We start from the raw sequence: 12019 nt of genomic DNA, 5'->3' as shown, positions 1-12019 counted from the left end.
CCACCTTCTATATGGCACCCTATAGATTAATATATAAACCCTATAGGGATTTTTGGAAGAGTAGTCGGATGCTGAATTTTTACGAAACCGTGCCTGTCCATTAGACTCCTTACATACCATTGAGCTAAATGTGCTGTAAAGTGTCTTGTAACAGGAGACCGCTTGTTAAATATGTCCTAAATGTTTAGGGTAGCTAGCTTTCCTGATCACCCTGGCAGTGGGCACCTTTGGGTTAATCCCTTCTCACTCTAGGTAGGACAGGAAATAGACTTTTGCAGGTAGGCCATATAAGGCCCCTCCCTCTACCTGCACCTTAGTCTTTTTCCTGTCCTCACAGCTAGGAGTAGGATTTTTTATTTTGTAAAGGGACTCACCTACTGCACCTTGTGCAGATATCCAGGGACCTCAGCCTCTCTGCCCTGAAGCTCCGGTCGACGCGCCCATGCGATGGCAAGACAGAGACCCCTAAGTGTCGGAGGAGCCCCAGGAACTCAGTACATCCGTGGGGTCGGGAGCAGCTGCAGCCGCGGGCGTGGAAGCTTACATGCAAGGAAGCCCCAGTACCAAACGAAAGGAGGGGGAGCATAGCCGCTGCAGCTGAGAGTCCGTGGAGGCCCAGACTCACAGCATTAGCATCTGGTACGCTGCGGTAAAAGGAACCCCAGGAGCCCGCTACATCACGGAGGGGGGAGCAACCATAGCTGCGAGCCGGAAAAAAGGCTCAAATTGACCGCGCTAGCGTCGGGAACGCTGCGGTAGAGGGAACAGTGCACGGGAGCGCGCGCGTCACGTTCCGGACAGCAGATGTGTGCACAGACACGCGGGCCGTGCACGAGCACTTGATGACGTCGCAGAAGCGACGGACACATTGTGTGTATGTATGAGTGAGAGACTGCAGCATGGAATGCTCAGCAGGGAGAATCCAAGTGCTGGAAATGGATTGGAAAATGGAGACACCTAAAAGTTCAGTTCCCAAGACTTGGTGAGTCCTTAGTTTTTAGTTCTACATGGGAAAGAGAGATGGTCTATATACATTAGTGTGTATGTTTAGTATTTATTTTGTTTTTATAAAATAGTTCGGCGGTTACCCTCCCAGAAGCAGAATCTTCAAAGGGTACGGGGGAATCCCTGCAACATAAAAGAAAGGTTGCTAAGAAAACTAAATGGTGCGCAGCTTGCGAGAAACCAGCCCTAATAGGGAAGTAATTATGTGAAGATTGTCTTAAGGCAGCTGCAGGGGATTCCAACGAACAAATGAGCACTTTCCTTGTATTGATGAAGGAGGCAGTCAAACAGAGTGTTGATGCGGCAGTCCAGCAAGCAGTTAACCCGGCGCAGAAAAGATCTAGATCCCAAACTAGTCTGGATAAGGGGAAAGGTTTTTCATCAGATGAGTCTGACATCGATTGTTTTCAAGTATCAGAGGGTGAAATGGATTCATCAGATCAAGATATTCAGGAAGAGGAATCTGAATTTGATGTAGAAATGGTGGATCCACTCATCAAAGCCATGAGACAGGCATTGGAACTAGAAGATACTGATGAGTTAACCCACAAGAAGGATAAACTTTTTGGGGCGAGACAAAGAAAAGGTAGAGTCTTTCCTATCCATCAAGTAATTAAAGACGTCATTCAGGTGGAGTTGGCGCGACCAGACGCCAGAGTATTTACGCCTAAAATGTTTGGGAAGATGTATCCATTCCCACAAGAGGAGGTAAAATTTTGGGATGTCAGCCCAAAGGTGGATACTGCTATTTCCAGAATAGTAAAAAAGACCACAATCCCAATAGAGGAAGCTGCGTCATTTAAAGATGCTATGGATAGGAAGATGGATTACGTGTTGAAGAAAGCATACGTTACAGCAGGAACATCCTACAAACCAGCCATAGCAACTACGTCAGCAGCAAGGGCTATGCGAGTGTGGATTGCCAACATTGAAGAGGCAATAGACAAAGGTGTAAAAAGAAGTGCTATTCTTAAAGCACTGTCCGAAGTAAAGTGGGCAACAGACTACATAGCGGAGGCCTCATTGGATGCGGTAAAATTAGCAGCTAAATCTATGGCGCTAGTGGTATCAGCAAGAAGGGCTTTATGGCTCAGACAGTGGATGGCTGACACAGCATCAAAGAACAGCTTATGTGGACTACCATTTGAAGGTGAATTCCTCTTTGGCAACAAACTGGATGCCATAATAACAAAAGCATCAGGAGATAAGAGCACTTTTTTACCTCAGGAAAACAGGGCCAGAAGATTCGGTTTCCAACAGGCTAATAGAAACCAGTATAAGGAAGCAAAGGCATATAGACCTGGCAGGTCATTTCCAAGACAAACAACCTGGAGGGGCGGCCGAACTGGCTTTTTCGTGGCACCAGAGGAAGAGGATCATTTGCAAAGAACAAGTCCACATGAAGGTCAGAGGGCCCAGCAGTTGCCAGTAGGAGGGTGACTGAAGCAGTTTTCTGCAACATGGGCCCAAACAATACAGGACAATTGGGTATTAGAAACCATTCGTCAGGGGTACAGTATAGAATTCAGAGAGATGCCAAGAAGAAATATGGGCCTAATAACATGGATACAGTCCAGGGAAAAAAGAAGGCAAATGAATTCGGCTTTAAAGAAGTTATTACAAGCAGAAGTAATAAAGAATGTACCTCAGGAAGACAGAGGAAGTGGAATTTATTCCAGAATATTTCTAGTAAAGAAACCTACAGGGGATTACAGAGCAATCCTAGACCTAAGAAAGGTAAATTTATTCTTGAGAATAAGAAAATTCAAGATGGTGTCGTTGAACCTGATTATTCAAGAAGTACAACCTGGAGACTGGATGGTGGCGATAGACTTAAAAGACGCTTATCTACATGTACCCATAGCAAAGGGACACCAATGATTTCTAAGGTTTGCAGTAAATCAAGATCATTATCAGTACACAGCACTGCCATTTGGTCTGGCGACTTCCCCAAGGACGTTTACAAAGGTTCTAGCCCCTCTAGTGGCAGAAATGAGAGAAAGAGGGGTAGAAATATACCCATACCTGAACGACATCCTGGTAAAATCAAAAAGTCTGGAGAAACTACAAGACCAGAAGATGGTAATAACCTTCCTGGAACAGCACAATTGGTTAATAAACAGAGACAAGAGTCATCTCATGCCCACTCAGCTGTTAAGATTTCTGGGGGTAGAATTCGATACAGCAAAAGGAGAAGTGAGACTACCAGACGCAAAGAGGCAAGACATAGCCATGCAAACAAAGAAGCTCAGGAAAGCTGCCAGGACTTCAGCAGAAGAATGCATGAAGCTCCTAGGGAAATTCGCGTCAACATTAAGCGTCACAAAATGGGCAGCACTACATATGAGACCATTACAAAACAATTTTTTGCAACAATGGAACGGGAATCACAAAGACACAAGACAAAGAATCTTGTTACACCCACACACAAAACAGGAATTAAAGTGGTGGGAAGATACCCGAAACCTGGGAAAAGGACAAACACTACACCCAGATCAGTGGGTAAGAATTACAACAGATGCGAGCAACGCAGGTTGGGGTGCCCAAATGGGAGAAACATTGGTGCAAGGAACCTTGACAAACCAGGAAAAGCATCTTCAATCAAATCTGCTGGAACTAAAAGCAGTACAAAGGGCCCTAGAAGCTTTCCAAGACCAAATAAATGGTGGCTATATAAAAATAGAATCAGACAAGAGTTCAGTTGTCAAGTATATAGCCAAGCAAGGAGGAACCAGGAGCAGAAAGCTGATGAACCTCACAGCAGAGATCCTCTTTTGGGCAGAGCGCCACGTGTCGGAAATTACAGCCATACATATCCCAGGACTGGAAAATGTCACAGCAGACTTTCTAAGTCGGAACATCATACACCCAGGAGAATGGGCATTAGATCCACAGGCGTTTTAAGAACTAGTAGAGCGATGGGGTCAGCCAGACATAGATCTCATGGCGACACATCAGAACTGCAAGGTAAGGAACTACTGTGCCAGACAGTTTCATTCAAGCGCACAAGGTACATATGCTCTGTTTCAAATGGGACTTCAAGTTGGCATACCTGTTCCCTCCAATTCCCCTAATTCCGAAAGCAATCAGGAAAATCAGGGAAGACCAAGCAGAGGTGATATTCGTAGCACCATACTGGCCAAGAAGGCTTTGGTTCACACACTTGGTAAATATGGCAGTAGATACACCATGGCACATACCAGATCGCAAAGGGCTGATGCGACAGGGGCCAATATGTCATCCGAATGCCAAACAATGGGCCTTGACGGCATGGCGATTGAGCGGGAAACATTGAGACTGAAGGGTTGTTCAGACAAAACAATCCAGACCATTTTACAAGCAAGGAAAAGTTTCACATCGAAAGTATACCATAGAATCTGGCTTTGCTTTCGCGATTGGTGTGAAAAAGAAAAACAAAATTTCCTTTCACCTAGAATTGTATCAATAGTAGAGTTCCTGCAAAAGGGATTTGAGAAAGGTCTCAGTCTTAGTGCAGAAACCTGTACTTTCAATGAGCTATCAGCCTTATTGGAAAGAAATCTGGCAATGGAAAGATTAGTCATCAGGTTCTTGCAGGCAGTTAAAAGATTAAGGCCTCAAATCAAGAACAGGGTACCTACATGGGACTTGTCCCTAGTATTGGATGTACTAACAGCAGCTCCGTTTGAACCGATACAGGAGATAGGCTTAAAATGGTTATCATGGAAAATGGCGTTCTTGATAGCAATCACCTCAGCAAGGAGAGTGGGAGAACTACAGGCTCTATCAGCCAAGGAACCATTCCTAGTCATACATCAAGACCAGGCAGTTCTCAGACCAGTGCATCAATTCCTGCCAAAGGTTGTATCGCATTTCCATATGAATCAAGAAATTGTGATTCTGTTATTCTGCCCAGAACCAAAGAATAAGAAACTAGAAAGACTGCATAAATTAGACGTGGTAAGATGTCTAGAAAGGATGCGAGATATCAGAAAGCCAGACAGACTATTCATCATACCAGAGGGACCGAAGAAAGGTCAAGCAGCATCAAAGACAACAATTTCCCAGTGGATAGTGTCTTGTATTAAAAAAGCTTATGAAAGCAAAGGACAAGATAAACCTTTGAACATTAAAGCTCATTCTACAAGGTCCATGTCTATTTCATGGGCATTTAAAGCCCAGGCTACACCAGGACAGATATGCAAAGCAGCTGTCTGGTCCTCATTCAATACATTCTTGAAATACTACAGACTAGACGTACAATCATCAGCTGACGCAAGCTTTGGTCGTAGAGTGTTAGAATCTGTAGTGAAATAAAGTGTAAAGTGTATTAATAAAGGTCAAACTGATAAAGGCATTAACTGGTGGTGTTTATTCTGATGTATCCCTCCCTAAAATTGTCACTGCTTGGGTATGTCCCAATGGTGCCCACTGCCAGGGTGATCAGGAAAGAAGAAAATGTAAAACAACTTACTGTAATTTTCTTTTCCTGGAACCATGGCAGTGGGCACATAGGCATTAGACATACACAGGGAGGGTAACTATGTGCCTACTGCCATGGTTCCAGGAAAAGAAAATTACGATAAGTTGTTTTAAATTTTCTTCTTTTTGTCAAGAGTTTTTTGAATGCCACATACCTTTTTAAGAGCGGCAAACATTTATTACCTAGAACAGAGGTTCATTCACCTGGGCACAAATCTATTCATTAATACGAGAAAAAAGGGGGAAGGACCACCAAGCTGATGCTACCAATACTGCGTTGTCTCCATATAAAATAAATAAATATATGAAATCAAAAACCGGTATGCATAAATGATAAGCTGGTGGTCTGTGCCCTTCAGCCAATTGTGTATGAAGCTGGTGCAACCACCACCTCACCTGGACTCCGTCGGGGTAGCCCTCAAGCCGGCTCGCTAGTTCTTACCCCCAGATAAACGGGATCCAGATGGAGTTGCACCTCCTTCCTCTAACTGCGGGGATGGCAACCCGGGATGCGATGCCAGCTGGTAATGGCAGAGACCTGTACAGACAGAGCCTCCTGCTCCTTCACCGGGTGCCTGCGAATCCTCCCGCGTTGTTGCTGTTGGGTTCCGTACAGGGGGTGGCGGCTGATGGGAGACTGGCAGACGATCCACATCTCTGCGATGGTTGTCTCCGTCAGATGTCTTCTTCTCGCGGTGTCCACGTGTGTGAATGGAGCCCCGTCCTCACACTGGCTACACCGGGTCCACTAAGCAGCTGTGGAGGACATCCTCACGATGGAATTGCTGCTGTATATGTGCATGAACTGGATAGGCGTGCTTCAATACCGATGAAGAGATGAAAAGTGAAAGGGAATGGAAGGTAGAGCACTGCAAAAGGCAAAGGGCTGGAGGCAACAAAATAACTATTTATTGGGCATATAAGCCAAATGGACAAACGCACATACTAAAAAAAACTCTGACGCGGGAAACGCCTCAGAGTTTTTTTTAGTATGTGTGTTTGTCCATTTGGCTTATATCCCCAATAAATAGTTATTTTTTTGCCTCCAGCCCTTTGCCTTTTGCAGTGCTCTACCTTCCATTCCCTTTCACTATTCATTAATACTATAACCTAGTGTAACCGGTTGTCATATAATCTTAATATGGCTTATTTACGAAGCGGTCTTTTATCATAAGACGAGACCGGTGTGCTGGAACATTCCTTACAGCCCATTGCCTTCCCTTCCAGCTCCTGCAGGTGCCTTATGGTTGAAGACTGCTTAGTATATATGGCTATATATTTGTAATTACCGGTTTAAATTTGGGTGTAATTAATGTCCAGCTTTTCTGCTACACCTTTGGAATCACTCTGATCTGTTACATATTCATACTGGGCCCATACATCACTTCCTGAGGTTCAATTCTTGGCAAGTTGAGGGCTGGATGTCTCCGATTTGGAATGGGGTATTTTTATCTATATCTATCGATCCTTCTCTGACCGCTGTAAAGGGAGACAAAAAGGAAAATAGCAAGTTGATCCTTCTGCTTCTAGATAAGCCTTCAATGCACGGTTGTAGGGGCTCTTCTGGTAACTAAAGGGTTGAAATGTGCCGAATAAGCCTGACACCATTCCCACAGATATAAAAACGAAGAGAGAGGGAAACAAAAATCTATGTAGATCACAGCTCCACCTTTTATGTATCCAGGACAAAAAAAACTACGCCGAACATTACTTTAATGTGTGTTTTGCACATTTAACATTTAGGTGACCCCCGTCGTGCCTCTGTCCAATGACTCCTGGTCCATGTCATTTGCTAAATATTTGGAACTCCGGTTCTATGGGAACCAGTACACGCGAAGAGCTAATGCTGAGCCTTGCGGACACTCCATACACCACAACTACCACCAGTACTTCTCCTACAACCAGATGGTGGCTTCCTTCAGGTAATGACTAAAAAAAACCTTATTGAGGTAGCCAACATTATTACCTTTGCTAACACTTGTTTAATGCAAGAAATGACTCCGAAAATATTGTGACGGTTAAAGAGCACAGACATGTTATAATTGTTTCCGCTGCAGTATTTCTTGTGATAAATATCGCGGTACCATCACATTGCGTTAACAGGTGCAATGACGTCTGCTACAACTGTACTCCAAGTTGCCATTACATAACTCTTCCAAACATAGTTTGTGCCGCATGGTCAGTCATTTGGGCCGAAATTCACTGCTGTTAAACATATTTTTATCATTTTTAATTTTAATCATTTTAAATGGAGCTGGAGTGCTTTTACTTTTAATCATGGGTAGCAAACTCCAGTCCTCAAGGACCACAAAGAGGTCAGGTTTTAAGAATATCCCTGCTTAAGCACAGGTGGCTGAGTCATTAATTGAAACTGAGCCACCTGTGCTGAAGCAGGGATATCCTTAAAACGTGACCCGTTTGTGGCCCTTGAGGACTGGAGTTGGCCACCCCTGGATCTGTAATTGTTTTAAATGGGTTGTTTTAAGAGCAAATCCTTTCCAGGGGTTGGTAATCATAACTGTCCAATGAATCAACAGTAGAACTAATATAGACACAGAAGTTCTGACTTCTTGCGTTGGACTTCCACCAAATTATAATTTTTTTATATATAAAAAAAAAATTGCTGGCAAGTGTGTACTTGTACGTTGAATGTTTACTTACAATGTTTTCTTCAATATATTTAGTTACTCCTCCATCAGACTGCTTGAAGTGTGTGTCCCACTGCCAAAAATCTTTATCAAGCAGCATACTCCAGCAAAAGTGCTCATCCTTCAGGATTTGAAGGACTTCGCACAAAAGTAGGTTGTACTGCTTAATTTTTACCTCATTATGCTACCTCTGATTCATCCTAGCAGGATTAGGCAATAGGAACAGGCTAATTAAGATGGCCAATATTTTTGATATCTAAGGAAAATATCCAACCTTCAGATGTCTTGAATTTTAGATCTATACCTCAAGTTTCAGCTAGTAACTAACTTTTTTTAAAACTAACTTTAAAAAAAAAATTATTACAATTCTTATACACTAGGGGGGTATTTTAGTATACCCCAAAGTAGTGAGATCTGCTGAAAAACCCCCATTTTAAGTGAGTGGCTGCTTCGGATCATATTGAATTATCCGCTGAGTGACAAATTTGGTAACAAAAGGCCTCAATCACCCAGATGTAAGCCTTTAAGCATCACTGCCATTATATAGATTTTGGTCCTATTGGTCCTAGGAGGGCGTGACCCTTTAAAAACCGTTACAACAAATAGATATGTGATTTTTTATGTCTTGTGTTGGTTTCTCACACTCTAATTCTTCATATCCCTAGAGTGGCACAAGTATATTTCACAGTGGATGACCGTCTCACTTCCCTGAAGACAGACACATTTAACAAGACGAGGGAGGAAAAGATGGAAGATCTCTTTGCACAGAAGGAGGTAACAATGCAGATATAAGATAGCGGTTGCACACCAGGCAAATAAAAAAGGAATAAGGTTACAGTGGGGCAAATGAGAAATTCAGATTACGGTTAGTAGTTCCGTAAGGGGTCTACTGCACATTATAGCTAATACATGGGGACAAATACCAAACAGAATGCAACAAGGCATATCTCTCACCCACACACACACCTTCATAAACTATTGTACAAACATATATGTGTATGTATGTTTTATATAATCTGTAATTCGGCTTGGAAAGACTTGATGAATGTTGTTGCACTCAATCTTTTTATTTATATGATGTTTAATTGAGATGTATACTCTACTACTGAATAAACACAGGATACACGTTATTATCCCACAATTGTTATTTCCTAGGCTGAAGGAATACCTTAAAGGTAGGAATACTGCCTTTGAAGCAGGTGGATGCAGTATTGGTGTCCGCGCTCCTTGTGCCTCTGGCACAAAAAGTAGACTAAGCTCTTCTTTTCAAAAAAATATAATTATGATCAATTCTGATCAATTAGTACTCTTTATCTCCCTCAGGAGGATGCATTGCCATAGTGCAATTTGAACCCCTGAGTATCTTACAGCTATAACTGTTCTCTCATTTTATGTTCATTTTTCAGATGGAAGAGGTAGAGTTCCGGAACTGGATTGAGAAGCTCCAGGTGAGAATGTCCAATCTGGACACCCCTCAGCAACTCAACTCTGTCTTTGAGTCCATAACATCCAAGAAGCAGTCGCTGTGTGAGATGCTGCAGGCCTGGAACAACAGGTTAATAAGCTCAGATACTTAACATAAAGAACTTGCACTTTTGGACTTCCATTCCTTAACACCTGCTGTACAAGAAAGTGCTAAGGACAATCTGAAATAAGATCGTGCAATGCATACATTATACAGATGCAGCCACCAGTATCCGATGACTTGCCTGGGAAAATACTGTTGCTATCTCACAGTAAATGCTGCAACATTTCTGTGAGATTCTGCAGCCAGACTAATGGCCTATTGGATTAACACAGCGGGGTTCCCTGCAGTCCCATTCAGTTTGAATGGGACCTTCAGGGACCCCCACTGTGTTAATCCGATGGGCCAATAGTCTGGCTGCAGAATCTCACAGAAATGTTGCAGTTTACTGGGAGATTGCCGCAAATTTTCCAAGGCAAGTCATCAGATACTGGTGGCAGCATCTGTATATGCTACCAGAGAAGTCAAGGGGTTGGTAGAAGGGCATTCAGCTTTTCATCCAAAATGTGTCATTGATCAGCTTGATGCCTGTTAGCCACTCAGCAACAGTGATTTCATAGCTTCCTGACTGCAGCTAATTAAACTTCTGAAAAGTCTGGTACAGTAGGTATGTTAAAGATGCCTTTACCAGTGGTAAGACTGCATCCCTGGTATAAATACATATTTTTTGGGATGTGTACACAGACTGGTAGACATTTGCAGCATCAGATATATACATACCTGACAATTATCTGCAGGTGTAATTTTTTCTAAATCGACATTATAGCAAAATGACTGACCAGCGACTAGAATATTAAGAGATCTATAGATGGATATAAAGGTTGTGTGTGTGTGTCACCATTGGAAGGAATACAATTTAAATAAAATGGTCTCTTGTATAAAGTGTTTGTCTTCATGAGCCCAATCTAACTAACTATATGGCATTTATAAATTGAGTGGCTTAATCCCAATCCATTCTGACTCCATGTTTGAAATCTGGTTGCAGGTTGCAAGAACTTTTTCAGCAGGAAAAAGGACGTAAACGTCCCTCTGTGCCAGCCAGTCCTGGGAGAATGAGGCAAGGTGACGAGAGTAAGGTAATATGTTTGTTCTTATTGCATCAGATCAAAACAGATTTGCTGATGAATGAATACCATGAAAACACATTCTCCCAAAACAGTTTATGGCAGATGAGAATCACACTGTACTCCGCCCATGAGTTTGAAAGTATAAAACCACTCCGTGTGTTGTTGGCTCTGTTCTTAATTTACTCTTCTACAAGCTACTTGATCGATTATTATTATTTTAGTTTTGTGTTTGATCATCAATGCTGGAAGAGGGGAAACTCCAATTCAAATAGGGAATGAAACTGTTGGCAAGCTTTTTGGTAATACTGATAAATGACCTTGCCATTGCTTGACACTAGGACTCTTAACTGAGGACCATCAGTTCCCACCATGTAAAACATTTCTGTAAGAGGGCTTCTGTTCTATTACTCCTAGATTCGAATGCACATTCATGGCAATATGCAACTTTTTTGTCTTGTTTTTAGATGACCACATTTAACGTGGCCCCTCATTGTTTCCTTCCCATCTACCGCCAATATTTCAAACGGTGGTAGATGGAAGCAGGTTATCCCCTTTCCTGCTGCCAGAGATGCTTGCAACGCATAATTGGTTAAGTCTCTACTGAGACAGTGATGTGGCTTAGCTTCCGAAGTGTTAAATAATCTATGTACAAAATAAAAAAACCTTGGTGTTAGATTTAAGTGCCCTTTCTCTTCCCATTTCATAATCCACTGACACCTTCTCTGTAATCAATCCTATCTTACAAATGCCAAGACATTAAAAATAACCCAGTGTGTGCAATAAAACCCCTGAGTTTCAAAAAGAAAGGAAGAGAATATCAAATTATGTTTAATCGGGGTTCAACAATGATGCGTTTTGAATTCTGTGCCCAACAACCCCCCTCCCATTTTGGTCCCCCAGTGTTCTGTTTGTCTTTTGTAATTCCACAAAAAACACAAAATAACGGCGCCTAGATAGATATCACCTGAGTGATTAACCCTGGATTGTCCAGCCCTCGCAGTCAGAGTAAATCCAAGGATGGCTTGCTTGATGGCTCATGGCATCTGCGGGAAAAAAAAGACAGATCATAGTGCAACACTGGAATAACAGACTAATGGAACTAACAACATACAACACATAAAAACAAAATAGCTACAATAAAAACTGATAACTTTTAATGAAAAATGATTGATGTGATAACAACAAATTTAACATAAGAATACACTGATAGAAGTTTGCTTCCGGAGGGTCTAAAAATGAAATCCTACTCACGAAATGTGTACAGTAAAACAGCATATAGCAGCAATGCTATGAAGCCTCTGAATGAGAACCGA

General features: G+C 42.4%; 1 protein-coding gene across 9 annotated transcripts in view; it reads left to right on the top strand.

Moving 5' to 3' along the window:
• Positions 1 to 12019, top strand: part of PIKFYVE (phosphoinositide kinase, FYVE-type zinc finger containing) — a 120519-nt gene that overhangs the window by 63402 nt on the left and 45098 nt on the right. For all 9 annotated transcript variants that reach the window (XM_075608462.1, XM_075608459.1, XM_075608457.1 and 6 more), the window contains 5 exons: positions 7210 to 7388; positions 8151 to 8264; positions 8780 to 8888; positions 9521 to 9669; positions 10625 to 10715. In XM_075608462.1, the coding sequence (XP_075464577.1) occupies positions 7210 to 7388; positions 8151 to 8264; positions 8780 to 8888; positions 9521 to 9669; positions 10625 to 10715 (642 nt within the window). The remainder of the gene's footprint in view (positions 1 to 7209; positions 7389 to 8150; positions 8265 to 8779; positions 8889 to 9520; positions 9670 to 10624; positions 10716 to 12019) is intronic.

Source organism: Ascaphus truei, chromosome 7, assembly GCF_040206685.1.
Source record: "Ascaphus truei isolate aAscTru1 chromosome 7, aAscTru1.hap1, whole genome shotgun sequence".
In the NCBI taxonomy this organism is placed as follows: domain Eukaryota; kingdom Metazoa; phylum Chordata; class Amphibia; order Anura; family Ascaphidae; genus Ascaphus; species Ascaphus truei.
Note: the sequence above shows the minus strand (reverse complement) of the source record. Positions and strands in the feature narration are given on the sequence as shown.